This window comes from Triplophysa dalaica, chromosome 6, assembly GCF_015846415.1.
Source record: "Triplophysa dalaica isolate WHDGS20190420 chromosome 6, ASM1584641v1, whole genome shotgun sequence".
Taxonomy (NCBI): Eukaryota; Metazoa; Chordata; class Actinopteri; order Cypriniformes; family Nemacheilidae; genus Triplophysa; species Triplophysa dalaica.
In genome coordinates this window covers 19,555,176-19,571,879 of record NC_079547.1, presented here as the reverse complement: position 1 = coordinate 19,571,879, position 16,704 = coordinate 19,555,176, and the positions used below count along the sequence as shown (strand labels likewise).

At 36.5% G+C, this 16,704-nt stretch overlaps 1 protein-coding gene across 1 annotated transcript; it reads left to right on the top strand.

Annotated features, from left to right (window-relative positions):
* The first annotated feature begins 287 nt into the window (after nt 1-287).
* slc6a22.1 (solute carrier family 6 member 22, tandem duplicate 1) lies at nt 288-16,687 on the top strand. The gene is made up of 15 exons (XM_056750820.1): nt 288-701; nt 3,226-3,425; nt 3,511-3,645; nt 4,152-4,292; nt 4,369-4,456; nt 4,583-4,715; nt 6,420-6,554; nt 6,830-6,933; nt 7,812-7,936; nt 8,040-8,152; nt 8,231-8,368; nt 10,285-10,387; nt 10,920-11,020; nt 12,484-12,654; nt 13,091-16,687. The coding sequence occupies exons 1-15, from the start codon at nt 679-681 to the stop codon at nt 13,160-13,162; spliced, it is 1,782 nt and encodes a 593-aa protein (XP_056606798.1). The 5' UTR covers nt 288-678; the 3' UTR covers nt 13,163-16,687.
* The last annotated feature ends 17 nt before the right edge of the window (nt 16,688-16,704 follow it).

The following is a 16,704-nucleotide window of genomic DNA, read 5'->3' as shown; positions in this document are numbered from 1 at the left end:
AACTTTAGGGAAAGTGCGGCTTTGCTGACCAATTTCATGCCACTACCTCAGTCAAAATTAAACTTACACCCTTAAACGTAGGCCTATAACAAAAATAGATTCAAAATAGCACACGCATGCTTTTCAGAATTCAGAAGCAAATGAAAGTGTTCTTGGGTGTATTGCAAATAATCATACGCCTCAAAATGACAAGACGATTGTGTTTACCCACGTGTTGTTACGTAGTGCTTTACAAACTGTTGTGTTTAGCCCCGCCCTAAATTTACACGCTCTCTCACGCACACACAGACACGCATGCGACCAACACACTCTCAGTTCTGTATGGACTGCTTTACCGCACAAGTAGAAGGAGAGGGGTGGGCTTCAGCAACATTACAGCAACCAAGCGACTGAATTAACCTTAAAGTTTATGGCCAGATTAAATACGGTAGAAGCGGCGTTCACAACTTCCTGACCGGTTGCCACAGCGCCAACCTTTGCTTTCTGTTTACTTCATTGTAACGCTTCTTAATTCACTGAGGAGCTTTGGTTGAATGATGAAATGAACTGCGTAGTTTGATCAACGGCGTTTATTTCAGGAGTGTTTCGTTTGGTCCCGGCGTCTCATCGGCGTGGGTTCGAGCGCATTTTTAGACTGAACAGCCCAAGTGTCCGGCTGCTGAATGTAGGATAAAGGTCATGAACAAAAGCTCCGTCACAGAGTGAGTTTCTTTCTTCATTTTCACATCTCTGGGTACTGTATGTGCGATGAATATCACGAAGATCATTTATGTGCGCAAAGCCTATAAATACAAATAAATGATCATTCATTCCTTCATGTGTTTCTTAAATATTCAATTTGATAAAGTAGAATGTAAATATTATAATTAGCCGGAAGTCCAAAAAAGGACATTTGTGTCCGTTCATAGGCGTAATTGTAAGCGCAGTAGCGCAGTAATCTCTATAAATATACAATGTTGGTTGAAACAGTAGGACTTCAATGTATGGTTGTAATTGTTAACAGTAACAAGGTTTATCTAATCAGACTCCACCAGAATTGCAGAATATATGAAGAGTTTGGTTCCAAAATGAGACTACTCCCGTTTTCAAAACTTTTCAAAGATCATGTTTTTTCATTGTGCTTTCCAATTAATATAAATCAAACTGAAGGTGTTTTGTTTTGATTAAGATAACGTACACAATAAAACACAATAAAAACATGAAAACATAATAATAAAAAACGTGATTTTTGAAAAAAAAATTGGAACCAAACTATACACTAAGGATATGTTAACACGAATTGTCATTGACAATTCATAACAGTTCATGACTTAACATTACATTTAAGGGACACAAAAATGACACACAAAAATGAAAATTCTATCATTAATTACTCTCCCTCTAGTTCTAACAAAAATTTATATTTTGAAGCATGTTTGCACACGACAATTCTGAGGCACCATTGACTACCATAGTAGAAAAATGTATTGTGTGATTTTATTCTGATGAACACAAAATAAGATATTCTAAGGAATTTAGGAAAGCAAACAGTTCTGGGATACCTTTGAATACTATTTAAATTATAACTACTATAATAGTATGGTTTGTACTACTATTGCATGTCAAAAATGTACACAGGTTTGAAACATCTACTAGAGTAAGTTAGTAATTCTTGACAGAATAAAAAATTTGGGTTAAAAAAGTTATCCCTTTAAGACTATGATCAACCTTTAACTGTGTGATTTAGATTATAATGAACTTCCTGTTATCCAGTATTGAATTGTGTTAGCAGTGCAAGTGTCAATGGTCCGATTCCAGGGAACATGCTGATGAAATGAATAGTTAATGCACTGTAAATTGTTTTGGATAAAAAACGTCTGTCAAATGCAGACATGTAAATGTAAAAGACTAGTTGTAAAAAGTGCTGTACAAGTTTGGATAATTAATGTCTTCACATTTATGCAAATATTAGTAAAGATGTATTACGGTGTATAGTTTGTGAATAGTGTATAGTGGCATAGTTGTTCTATGCTCAGCTTTAAGAATTGAAAAAGGTGACTTGACAATCAGACTTGATTTAAGGAGACTTGACAAAAAATTACATACAACCCAAACAAATGCTCAAACTTTATTTAAGTCAAGGCCCAGAAAAAAATCCCTTTTTAAACAAGAGAGGTTAAACCCAATATTTATAATGCTAAAAGTGTATGCATTCTGTGCTTTGTGTAAAACCTATATTGGCAGATATGCTTTAGTTTGAGGTTTTTGCTCTACAATTTTGTCAATATATAACATCTCAAATCAATAAAAAAATGTGGGAATCATTTACTCATCACTATTCTGCTTGGCAACACTAAATAGCAAATGTTTCATATCTTTCCCATTTGTAAATCATATGCTGTGTGTGAATATGATTAGTCTTAAAATTTTTCTTTAATCATTTGAAACTTTTAAAGAGATTATTGTAGTTAGTTTGTATTCATGCATTATAAGGATCATAGGACGAAGTAGTGAAGGCAGTAGAAGGAAATGTATTCCCCTGCAGTGCCTCCTGTTTACGGGACAGAAGATTATTCCAGCTGTGAAGAACTGCACAAGCGCCATGTAGACCAATATTTGTCTTTAAAGCACTGTTAAATATGAAATGTAAGGGCACAGGTTAGCAGAGTGATTATAGTAAGGGTTCACATAGTAAAGTCAGGGTCCACTACAAAGTTTTAACAGTGACAAACACGTTTAGTTATGGGACGTTCGTGTCCATGCACTTTGTCCATATAAAATCTGATTGTTTCATAGGGCCTGCCCAATTAAAAATTATGTTACCCACATATTCCTGTTCTGTGACCATAATGTACATTATGTGGTGGGATTTTTTACAGTCTGTACATTTTGTGACTTCTAAGAAGCCACAAATCAACCAAGTCAAATAGAATGCAAAAATCTTATTTCAAAAGTGCTCAGAATGCAAATACAACTGTATCATTACATATCATTTGCAATAAGAAGAGCTATAAGTACAGACACTACAGAAAGACAACTACAGACAGCATTGGAAAACTGAAGACGTATCCTGACTTCTAAACTTGTTATTTGAATTCCTCATTACAAATGTAAGTGTTGGATTAACCAGATGGTTCTGGAAAGACAAAGTCATTGATGTTTTTGACCTTTCTGTTCTAAACATTTTTGGGCTTCAATGGCTTCACTGTTTTGACAGATGTTTGCAATGCTGTGCTTGTTTTGCAGTTACATGGAGATGCAGCATGGTCCAGAAGTGCAGTTTAAACTGGCTTACCCAGATTCAGAAAGAATCGACCCTGGGCCCAAAACCCGAGTGAGGGGCCAGTGGTCCAGTAAAGTGGAGTTTATCTTAGCTGTTGCGGGACAGATCATCGGTTTGGGAAATGTGTGGAGGTTTCCATATCTCTGTTACAAGAATGGAGGAGGTTTGTGAGCTCTTGAAACAATCCAGTACTATAATTCCAAGTCACTGCTGTCTTTCAAAAATAACAGCTAAGGTTCTCTTTTTAGGAGTGTTTTTCATTCCATATGTGGTTTTTCTGTTCGCCTGTGGCATTCCTCTGTTTCTCATGGAGATTGCGTTGGGTCAGTACACCAGCCAAGGGTCTATCACCTGTTGGAGGAAGATTTGCCCACTATTTGAAGGTGAGCAGCACATAAGTGTTAAAAATGACTTGTTGTATATCATTGTGATGTATCTTTACTGTTAATATTTGCTTTAGTTTTACATTAAACACCCGTACAAAGAAGCAACGAACAGTGGTGGTATGAAATGCAAGATTTTTCCTGCGTGTATATTGAGAAGAAAAGAAACTTGAATGAGGCTGCTTTGGGTTCTTGAGTTCTCAAAATTCCATATTTGTTTGTATATCTTTAATTTGGTATGATCTTGTTAATCGGTTCATGAAAAACATATTTACAGAAACTGCACTGTGATTTGTTTTAATTTGTTGTTCATAATTTATGTGTTTTAAAATGCTTTTCATTTTTGTAAAGTTGAGGTATTGATGTTCCCTATCAAATGAAGTTTTCTTCTTTTGGTACATTTACATTTAACATTACCTTTCAGTTTAAGCCTTGTCAGTAAATGTAAGCGATCAAAATGTGCGGACGAAAACAGAATAATTAGTGTTGTGACCGCTTCTGTTTAGGTCTGGGTTATGGAAATCAGGTGGTCGTCTTATATTCCAGTATCTACTACATCATCATTCTGGCCTGGGCTTTCTTCTATCTTTTCTCTTCTTTTAGTGGTCAATTACCGTGGGCCAGCTGCAGTAACTGGTGGAATTCAGGTATATGTTGCAAAACTAGTTTCTGTCATAAAAAGTGGTTCTCATTTCTGCATTCACATCTATCACTCGCTTACAGACACCTGTGTTGAGTTTGATCGGAGGGATGGCACGGGAAATTTGAGCTTTGCGGAGAATGCAACATCACCTGTTAAAGAATTCTGGGAGTGAGTGTTAGCCAAACCCAAAAGCACTTACGTCCACATTATCATACATAATCATTTAAAGATTTGCAACTGACATACAAATAGAAATCTCTAGAAATTACAATGACTGAAACATTGTTTTTATAGGAGGCGGGTATTGAATATAACAGGAAGTGTGAATGAGCTGGGCAGTGTGAGGTGGGAACTTGCTCTGTGTCTTCTGTTGGCCTGGATCATCTGTTACTTCTGCGTGTGGAAAGGAGTGAAGTCCACAGGAAAGGTATGCTCAAATTAAAAGTCAAATTAATAATGCTCAGGGAAATTGTATTACTCCAGTGGAATTCAGTTGTCTACTTATTAATAGTAACAAACAGGGTAAAGAAATGTGGCTGTTGTCTCGAAGCGCTGGAACTTCTTTGCACCGGAGCTCACAAATTTGCCAATGGGCCTCTTTTGTACAAGAATAGTAAGCTACAAGCATGTCACTGCAGTGTAAAGCAAGTTCCCATACAGATTTAAACCCATTGTAACAGAATGCACTTGTGTCATTTAAAGCTCCCTATGTTTATTTGAACTGTTTTTTGCTACTTAAATATATTTTTAACATAAAATTGAATATCTGTTTGTTTATCTGTTTTGTGCACTCAGACTGCTAATATTGTAACAACAATAATAATAAAATAAATAATAAAATAATATTATAACGTAGTGTTTTGAGCTTTACATCCTAGCTCGTGTGTTATTTAAACATGACCGTGTCACTAACATAGAGTGCGACCAGGGGCGGACTTATAATAGCGAATTCACGCAACGCAAAGGCATTAGCGAGTTCGACACATACAGTATGCATGAAACTAAATGCAAACGTTACATACAGCACCCCTACCGACCCCTCAACTCCCCCGTCGACAGTTGTGATGGAGGACCGATCCGAAACCCACAGCACCTACCCCCTCTGAATTTGCTTCCTAGTCCGCCCCTGGGTGTATCTCGTTAATATTTGTAAGAACATAAGATATCATAAACTGCTAAGGTAAGGTTTCTTTTTTTATTGTAAAAAAAATATTATTTTTAATTCATTCATAAAACCAAATGTAAAATGGTATAACTTAAAGTGTGAAAATGTAATAAATGTGGAACTTTAAAATTAACCAAGGTTAAGAAATATTTAGACTTTATTATTAAATTCTTATCATAAAATGCTTTATTGTCCTTCTCCAATCTTTTAATGGGTAGCTTTCAATACTGCACATAAGATTATAATGTTCCTAAATAGTCATGGTCTTCCGATTATTTTAAGATACTGTATAAATAAACAATTATTCACTTCCCTATCACAGTATCCCATTGCTCTCGCTCATAAAAAGTCTGATGTTATATAAATATTTTTAATAATGTCATAAGCACTAGCGAGAACAGACAACAGAAGACATTTTTTGTCATTTTCTGAAACAGAAAGTGTGATGCTAGTCTGACGGGAGGGATTGGGTGATGTCATTCCAGCACAACGCGCTGGCTTTACTGTAACGGTAGTTTAGTTTATCTATAAAATGCAGGACCAGAAAGACCTAAAGAATAAAATGAGACAGAGAACATCATCTCTCGATTTATTACATGCAGTTCAGTAGTTAAAATCAGCAAGTACCTGCCTCGGGTTGCTGTCCTGTAAACAGTACAAAGCTAAAATTAAGACCAAACAGCAGTACCAGAGCCCCTCTTAGCTGCGAGTTGTTTTTAAATTAAGATCGTTACTGAAGATATTTAATCCAGACACTCTTGTTAGACTTGGATACTGCTGCAACCAGAACATTGTTTATCCTGTGTCGAATGATATGGAAGTCAAAAACCTGGAAGCGTGAAAAAGGGCTATTAATGTCACAACAATTTACATGTTCTTACAAGGGCTATTTGTAATGACCTAATTTGTGTTGTTTGATGGATATTGACACGGATTTCAAATGGGGGCTTGTCTTTTGTCTTTCAGGTTGTGTATTTTACAGCTACGTTTCCTTATGTCATGCTGCTGGTGCTTCTGATTCGAGGTCTTACGTTGCCCGGGGCCATAGATGGCATCATCTTCTACCTCTACCCTGATCCAACACGCCTCGCAGACCCACAGGTAAACAAATCTAGGGACATGCTGAATGGTAATGACAAACCATCATATCGGTACAGATCTTTTAGGGCACTAACCTTAACATTTTTAGGTTCATCTAAAAATACAGTAGCAGTTGTTTATTACAGTTTTCGTACTAATTAAGGACTATTCCTATACCCGGTTAAGCTTTTGACATAATCATTGATAAAAAATACACTATTGAACATACCCAGTGTATCTCAGTATGTTCTGTCTTTATTTGACTGTCTGTGAACTTGTTCTCTCTCGGCCTGTAGGTGTGGATGGATGCTGGAACACAGATCTTTTACTCTTATGCTCTTTGCATTGGGTGCCTCACAGCTTTAGGAAGCTACAATAAATACGACAACAACTGCTACAAGTGAGAAAACTCATGAGAAATTACTTACAATTTTAAATGTTTTAAGGATTATTTCGTTTCCATATTCCAACTCTAAAATGCAGACAAAAGCATTTAAAAAACGGACCTTAAACTTCACTTATCCCATCCTACTGCGAGAGCCTATGGACAGACTTGACCATCACAGCTCAGGCAATTCCAGCACCGACCAAGAGCAAAGACACACTACTTGTTGTCACATAAATGCTAAACAGTTTTTACAATACTTAGTATTTAATGCTAAACTTACGTCACATGACAGCAGTTTGAAGTTATAGCTGCACTCAGTTCCATTATGCCACTACTATTTTCCCTGTTTATAACATTCCTCGGTTGTCTGTTATCGGTCACAAAATTAGACCTAGACAGTTTCAACAAAGGAAATTTCCTAGATCATAACTAATAAGGGTCTCCCTGTTATTCATAAACATTAACTTCTCAGTAACTTTTAATCAAAGTCACTGAGTGCAGCTGTGACATTTCAGAGGGGACCTGGCCCTCCCGACTGAGATGGATTTCTCACAAGGTTTTTTTCTGCATTTATTTATCATTGGAGCTTGGGTTCCTCGCCACAGGGCCATGTTGACTTGCTCTCCAGGAGATTGTTGATATTAGATATATTCTGTTTTTATTGAGATTTTCTCCTGTAAAGCTGCTTTGGAACAACGCACATTGTGAAAAGCCCTTTATAAAAAAAAATGAAATAAATGGTGGTGTATGTGCAATAATGGAAAGTTGGTTTTCAAAACGTGTTCTAAATATAGATGTTTTTAAATACATTTTAAATTAAAATATGAAATCTATTTGCGTTATTTTAGTAATAAACTTGTGATGATTTTTGTTAATATTTTTTCCTGCAGAGATTGTATTTATCTGTGCCTGTTGAACAGTGGAACCAGTTTTGTGGCTGGCTTTGCCATATTTTCAGTTTTGGGGTTCATGGCGTACGAGCAGGGAGTAGATATTTCATTGGTGGCTGAGTCAGGTAACTCAAAGCTAAAAGCAGCTCTTGCATGTCACGGACGCTCTTAATTTGTCTGTGATTTCCCGACACTTTAAGCCTCAGCAAATTCCACTTGTTTTGCCAGGTCCTGGTTTGGTCTTCATAGCGTACCCAAGGGCCGTGGCAATGATGCCTATGCCTCAGCTGTGGTCCATATGTTTCTTCATCATGATTATTCTGCTGGGGCTTGACAGTGAGGTGAGTGATTGAGATGGGTGATGATATGTTTGGATTTAGGTCACTGTTGCTGTCAGTAAATTCATTTCTCTTTTTTAGTTTGTATGTCTGGAGGCTCTTATGACAGCCATAACGGACATGAATCCCAACTTTTTCCTACAAGGACAACGTCGCAAACTGTTTCTCCTCCTCATCTGTGTGGCCAGCTTCCTCATTGGCCTTCTGATGGTGACAGAGGTATTGTTTTATCATGTTTAAATAATTTGGTTTTGGACCTTGTGATTATGGTCATGTTCTGCATAAGAAAGTCATACAGGTTTGGTATGACATGAGGATCAGTTAATGATGAAAGTGGTTTTATTTTTATGGGGACTATACCTTTAGGATACCTTAATAATAATATGAAGAGCCTAATTTACAGTGCTGAAACCTTTATTACAATATGCAAATAACAATGACATAATTTAAATACTGCACCGCACATTTTTTATGTTTAAAGGAGCTGTATGTAATATTATTTACTGTATTAAATCAAAACAATACCTTAATATGTTCTTATACATTTAGGAAACATGCCAAGTTTTTATATTGGTTTGTCCAAAAAACAATGCTATTGCTAGTTATTCCCCTCTGAAATGTGCGTTCAGTGCCAGAATGTCTGTTTTTGTTTTGATCTGTGTGACCCCGCCCACTGATGATTTACCCACTAGTGCAGTGGTTCTCAAACTGTGGTATGCGTACCACTAGTGGTACTTGAAGAGATCCTGGCTGTGCATTTTGTGTTTTAAATACAATGTTAAATGTTTCATACATGATCGATAGATATGGAAAACATCTCAGCCTATGTGCAATTTGAATATAAAACTTGAATGAATGATTGTTTATTTATCATTGGTGGATGTAACTTAGCGCGTGACAGGCAGCTCAAACACAGAGCGGGAGCAGACAGGTGCTTGTGAGTTTCTCACTCTCTCTCTTACGACAAGCTTCGTGCAAATAAAGTTTCTTAAGAATTTCTGCACTTGAAATGCGGTTTAAAGTTGTTGCTATGGCTGTAAAGTGCTAATTCAACTTGCGTCTGCAGCGACTCAAGGTAAAATCAATGAAGCGTGCATTTTGATTTAGTTTTGACGCTTTGAGAAGCCGCTACGGTAAAGTGTGAGTCTCTGTTTGTTATATACAGCGGTTCTCTTGATGTTTAAGTATACATACAGTTTATTTATTTATCTTCTGTGTTAAATATTCTTTCCACATTGTTTGTCTTTAATATAAGTTTGCAGTCTTACCGCAAGTCCCCACAGAGTTAATAAATCCCCCATACTTACCTGTGCACTACAGAAAGTGTTTTTTGTCCACTATTACTCCTGACTAACTTGAAAAACTTCTTTAGTTTAAAAACTGATCTGAAAAGTTTGACAACCACCGCACTAGTGTGCCAGCTGGTGACAAGCACAGCATATTGCAGCAAACAAATGATCTGGGACGGAGCAGATTCCACCCTTTCCGGTACTTATTACTTTGCAAACTTAGAAAGAACTACTATATTATTTTACAACTTACAAGGAGTAATATACAATTTTATTATGGTTATTTAAACGAAACAACAATATGGCCTGTAAATGCAACCTCCAGAGGAAGCAAACTCTTCAACGAGCTGCTGACTGCAAATGTATAAATAATCAGATAAACTTACAGTGTAAGAGTTGATGCTGTCCATTACACTCCTGTAAGTGTCTGGCAACTCCTACAAGCGTCCAGTCTGAGGAGGATTGGCGGGGGAAAACCCTCCCTAATATTTTGAATTTGGACTGCGATACCAAGCTCAACCGCTAGGTGTCAATGTAACATACGGCTCCTTTAATAATATATACACCTTTATGAGTAATTGATAGATAGCAGGATCTTTCAGATTTTAGATTAAAATGTATATGCAGGATAAGACATTGTAACTTATGGTAAATGTTTAAATGTGTCAGAATATATTGTCACACTTTTAGACATTTGCAATTTTACTTTAATAGTCCTTTGGTATGACAAAATACAAGATTTTTAAACCATCAAGACATAGATTCACAACCACATGACATGCTTTCCTCATGCCCACTATACTCTTAGGTAAATGTAGTAATCTTTTTCTTAAATCTGTTCCACAGGGTGGTCTGTATATCTTCCAGTTATTTGATTATTATTCCTGCAGTGGAATGACCCTCCTGCTGTTTGCAATTGCACAGTCAATGTGTATTGGCTGGTTTTATGGTGAGTATAACATGTATCATCATTGCTGGTCTGTAGGTTGGAAGGATATTCAACACATCCGGCTATTAGGGTTAAAGTATGTAGCAAATTATTTTGTGTTAGGATATTTTAAACTGTAGCGGAATCGTAAAGTTAGATCTACTATTAGTAGCACATTCTTCATGTGTCACATCAGTGTTGCAAGCTTCAGGGTCACCCTTACTTGGGTTTGAACCTGTGATCTTTGTTTTGAGAGAGCAGATTCTCAAGCAAAAGCCTGCCTTCACCATACTGCAATGTTGTGTTTATAGTAATGTTCAGTCATGTGATGAATCATGAATACTAGGAACTAATGACAAAACCGAGTATGGTGCTAGCAACACCATAGTCATGGGCATAATTCCCATTGAATTCATGGACTGATAAAATGGATATCACAAATTAGTGGTTATCAGTGTCTGGATTCGAAAATGAGTGTGTATGTAAATGACATGATCAGTTGTTCAGATACTCGGGCTCAAAAATTACAATACTATTCCCTATTTGTTTACAGGTGCAGATCGTCTTTATGAAAACATAGTAGACATGATCGGCTACCGCCCTTTGACGCTAATGAAATACTGTTGGAAGTACATCACTCCTATTGTGTGTCTAGTAAGTAAAGCTATATTCTTAGACCCACTGCCCTAAGTGTAACGTTATGGTACAGTATATTTTATATTGCTTTGCATTGGTGTTAATAGTTAGTAGTTTATTCACATGACAATCTGATGACACACTCATCATCACCCCACTTCCCCTATGTGGTCTGCTCTGTAAATACAGAAAACCGTCGGCAAGTAAACATGTCTAAAAATCTTCTGATCGACTAAACAAAGGATTCGACTTTTGGCCTAGTCACATTTTTGTCTGGCCGCAAACAGCTGTGGTATCTGTAAGGTATTAGAGGCATTTTCTGCATGTCGTAAGGTCGTGTGCAGTTTTATGACGCTCGAGGCGCTGCTGGAGGTCAGCAAGTGATTTTCCTCCATAGGAATTCACAATCTCAAAGTACCTGAACGAACTGAACAGTAATAATACTAAAAATTACAACTACGGAAAACCAAAATAAATCATTTGTTTATCGCTGATATCAAACATAAACATAATAACAGAAAAGGTTTATATTCTCAGTTTGTCGCTGCCTTAAGACACATTATGTGGTTTCATTATAATGAATTTAAATGAGTAACATGCTTAATGTGCGACTATTCTTATTCGTGGAACAAGTGCTTGTTCTTTTACCAGTTGCTACTCAACTCAACTTTATTTATATAGCACTTTTACAATTTTCATTGTTACAAAGCAGCTGTACATGAGACACATTGAATACAAGTATGAATTCTAAAGCAGCCCCCCGGCCAGGCAGATAGTGCAAAACAATATGCAAATGGTGGTGAGGAACCCAAAACTCCCATCGAGAAAAAGAACCTCAGGGGAACCCAGGCCCAACCAGGGGATTCCAGTTCCCCTCTGGCAAAAGCTGCTGCCTCTGCACAAGCTCAAACAACTAAACACTAGTTGCTAGTGTTTAGTAAAATTAAGGTTTAATAGAAATTTGTTTTTAAGTGGTTGTTGTTTCGGTACGTTAAGCGGTTTCATTTTAATGGACTATAACGGGTGAGATTTATCATTTTATCCGTTTAATCAGGACTCGATCTTTGCAGCACCATGACACGGTTCTTGAGCTGTAAATTTGAGCTCATCTGTTCGGTGTTTAGAAAGTCATCCTGCTAGGCGACTTTTATTCTCGTTTCTGAGTCAATACTCGTATTTTCCCCCTTCATAAACATCAACTTTTGCTACACAATAAAAACACCTTTCACGGTTTGATCGATTTGAACTGTCAAAAACAACGCAAAACACAGGTATTTTGAGATTGTTGTAGTGAATTCCTATGGAGAAAATCCCTTTTCTGCCTTTCTGGTCATCTGCACACGACCGATTGCAGTTGCTTTGAATATGATATCTGAAATAGCAATTTTCTTAGTTTCCTTAAGTAGTATTTTTTGACGAAGAACATCGAACCCCCTTATTTATCTTATGCTTGGAGTTCAAAGATTGTTTTTCTTTTCTAGGGCACATTTGTTTTCTCTCTGGTTAAATTCACTCCTCTGAAGTTTAACAACACATTTGAATATCCATGGTGGGGCTATGCTGTCGGCTGGTGGTTCACCCTCTCCTCAACATTGCTGGTTCCCATATGGATGATCTATGTTATCCTCATCACACCTGGCACACTGAAACAGGTAAGATACGAAAGTAAAATGACAGAAGAGATCTCTTAGATATCTCAGTTGTTTCTTCTAAACAGCAATGAAATTAAGTTGATAGCAAATGAAAACACTTGCTTAAACTTCTGTGTCTCATAGGTTCTCCTTAGAAAGACCTCTATCTGTTTTGTGTTCCAACAAATTTAGGAGAAACACCTGAGACAAAGTTGATTATTAAAGTAAACGCATCTGAGTGCATGATTCACGAATCAACATCTGAGCAATAACATTTTTCAATGCGTTTTCAAGCATGATAAAGCACACTGAACATTTTAATGATTGAAGAACAAGGTATACAGATACGTTTAAAAAGGGACTGGTAGATTGGCTCTGACCCACATTTGAAAAGCTTTGCCTTTGCACCCGGTTAATCTTCTGCGAGGTTTAAGCTTTTTACTTTCAACTTTTTCAGAGATTGAATACCCTCTGCACTCCATCCAGCGACCTGCCAGCAACATCAGCAAGTCCGAAAGAAAACCTGTGACCCAAAAGTGGAAGTACTGTATACAGTATACTGTCCTGATAGAGAAACTGTATAAAATATTGGCTGTAAATGGACAACTGTAGATAGTGTTAATGCTTTTAAAAATACACGTTAAAAAGCTCTGAAGAAGGCATAACTCAAACTGTAGCTGACTATGACAATCAACAGTATTTTAAGGTTACTTAAGGGCGATTTTACATAGTTACTTTGATTGTGCCCACCAATAGTTTGGTTTATTTGCACATGTTATGTTTTTTTACACCAGAAATGCTGAAGGAATCTTAAAAGTCAGGTAATGGCACAAACATGGCCAAAGTTGGTGTTTGCATGGCACAGAATGCCAGTTTGAAGGCCGGTGTCATAAACATGTGAGTCTCCCCAGATGAATGAGTCTGTCATGGGACACCATAATGATAATAGAGCTGTGTACTCTAGTCAAGTGCCTGATTATAAAACCTTATCTTCAGTACCGTATGACCAATCATTTTAAATATATATATTGAAAAATAGTATAGAAAAAAGCTACAGATCATATAATGGTATAGTCAATAGGACTGTCTGACATCCCTTTAGCACATAATAATGAAAATCTTAATATGCCTTGTTCTTCATTATCTGTTGTGATCAGGAGATCATCTTGCTAAAATAATCTATTAACCACTGCCAAAAGCAAATAGCACAAGGTTTTGCGAAGGACACACAAACTCTAAAGAGTCTAATTTACATAGAAAAAAGTAAAATCGCTCTGAAAAGTATTTGTGACTTAAAAATATGCATCTAACAATGACTTTAGAAACGGCATAATTTGTATGTGAATTGATAGATTTTTTTGCTTTCATAAATGAATGAAAGGTACTTAGTTATGAGGCATCTCAACCTTTAGTGATCTGTAAAATGTACAAGAACATCTTCAATGTCATCTGTGATGTCATCACGACCTTACTGGATTATAAACAGCTGCAAGATATGCGACAAAACACAACTGATACGAAAAACATCACAAAAATGAGGGAGTGGACCAGTGACATTTTGAAAGGACCAATGTTTATTACAGTTGGTATACAAAACTTTTTTACTTTTTCAGATAGAGAGACATTTATTGTTTAAACCAGAGTGGCTAAAAAACAATAAATTCGAGGTATGTTCTGTAAATCATCTAACTTTCATTTTAATAGCTTTACAGATGATACTGAAGGGTAGCAAAACGGTTTAATAGAAAAAACATTTCACACAACTGTCAAGTCCACTCAAACCTGAACAGTATTTTAAGTAAGGAATAATTGGTTACGGGCAGTCGGTTCAATTATTCGAATGTTAATGCACACCCTCAGGTCGCGTCTTGGCCGTTACACCTCAGGCGTGCATTAACTTTTGAATAATTGAATGGACCGGAGTCAATTATTCTGCTTATACCACGGTTACCACACCACAGGACATTGTTCAAATGTTTAATTTCAACGTTTGTCATGTTATCGTCTGTGGAGGGTAGGACTACTTCCTTGTACATCCCCTTTCAAGCGTCCATTAGAGCGAACAGACTCGTAGGCCTGATCCGCTGCAACGTGGTGTGTGTGTGAGTGAGTGAGAGAGGGGAGAGCGCCCACACCTGCGTGTTTGCATTAATATGACAGAACATAATAATATGAGTTATTCCTCTTATTGTTTGTATCACCAGCAGTAAATAAAATCACACATACTTTTGAAAGAGTAGGTCTATCAAAATATATTTGTTATCAGTCATAGCCAGAATGTAGGAAAACAAACCAGTAGGCCATCAGTGTTTATTAATTCATTTAGTTTCTCTATTTAGTTATTTTATTTATTCAGTATATGTATTTCCATGTTGTTTTTTTAAATGTTTTGTTTATTGAAATGAAACTGTGCACGTGAAATGACATGGAACTGTAATGCGGTCGGCAGACCTGGAACACCTTCATATGTGTGCATTTACTGAAAGTTAAAGGGGTCATATGACATGGCTAAAACTAATATTTTATTTTTTTTATATGTAATGCAATCTGTTTAAATTATTTAAGGGTAAAAACACTGTATTTTCCACATACCATGCATGTTTGTATCTCCTCTTTGCCCCGCCTCTCTGAAACAAGCAGATTTTTTACAAAGCTAATTGCTCTGAAAAGCGAGGTGTGCTATGATTGGCCAGTTAACCAGTGCGTAGTGATTTGTCGAATACTGCAAGCATTTGACGGAAATGTAAGCCCTCTTACCATATTTGGAACATCAGGTTCCAAAGCAACTGTTCTGACAGACAGGTACGCCAACCTTACTTGCATATACATTTGCCCGGCCTTAGTCAAATCATACCACAAACTGACGTAGATTTGTGGGGGTGTGGTTACACGAGACGTTTCAAACAGGTCTGGGTGAGCATTTGCTTTTAGATAGAATTCATCTTTTGTACCGACACTTTTATTTTTGCAATTTGGCGTGTCTAACACATGCATGGGAAACTTATAACACACCAAAGACACAGAAAAACACGTATTTGCACCATATGACCCCTTTAATGCACACCCATAGAAAGTTTGTTAACCAATCAGATTGAAGCAATCAACAGCCCCGCGCTATAATATTATAATAAAGTACTGTAAATTATTTCATAATAATTTTATATTATTATAATATATAAATTAAATATAATAGCACATCTTTGTTGACTTTTTACCTGGTCTTTTCTTTTTTGTAGATCATGTTGTGGGTTCACAGGGTACTTACATCATTTGTTTTTTACAGAATTTAAGTATGTATGTTAAATAGAGTCATATTTTGCTTCTTAAATCTTTTTTAATGTATAGTATCTTTATCTTTTTAGTAAAATGCTAATTTCTAGGGTATTTCAACTAAGATGTAAATGCACTGATACTGTATACTGGAAAGAACTGTTAAATAATCTGCCATACGACTTCAATAAATGCTCTTTTGAAAATTCACAGTCAAATGACTTAAACTGGTTGCTCCATGTCTGCAGGTGAATGAGTAATATCTCCAGGATCTTTGAACATTGGTTGCTCTTTCACAAAAATCATTTACAAGATTCATTAGACTGGTAGGCCTAGTGAAATTCTAAATGTAAATGCTCAGGATTAAATTTGTTAGATGGTCTGGTATGGGTTGTCATCAGAGATGTCAGATATCCGGTTAGATACAGCAAAATTGTATTATGCTGCCTCAATGTAATTATCAACGTCATCGGAATGACAGGATTGGAAGTGAAGTTTACTTTATCAGCATGACAATGAAATATAAAGTGATGTTTCATTTGCAATTAGAGGAAACATCGCACAATAGCCTACACTATATGACTATTAGTACTATATGTCATCAGAATAGTTATGAAAAAACGTATGTATTTTTTCTGTATTTAATGTGTTTTTATCCTGTATTTTGTGTAAAATGCATTTCATATTGTTCAGTTTTATTAACATGTTCCTCCACTTAAACTTACCCACTGTAGATGTTAGTTGTTATAGAGTCTGATTTGAGAATATTACAGAAACAGAGTTTGAACAGTCTGTTGTCTT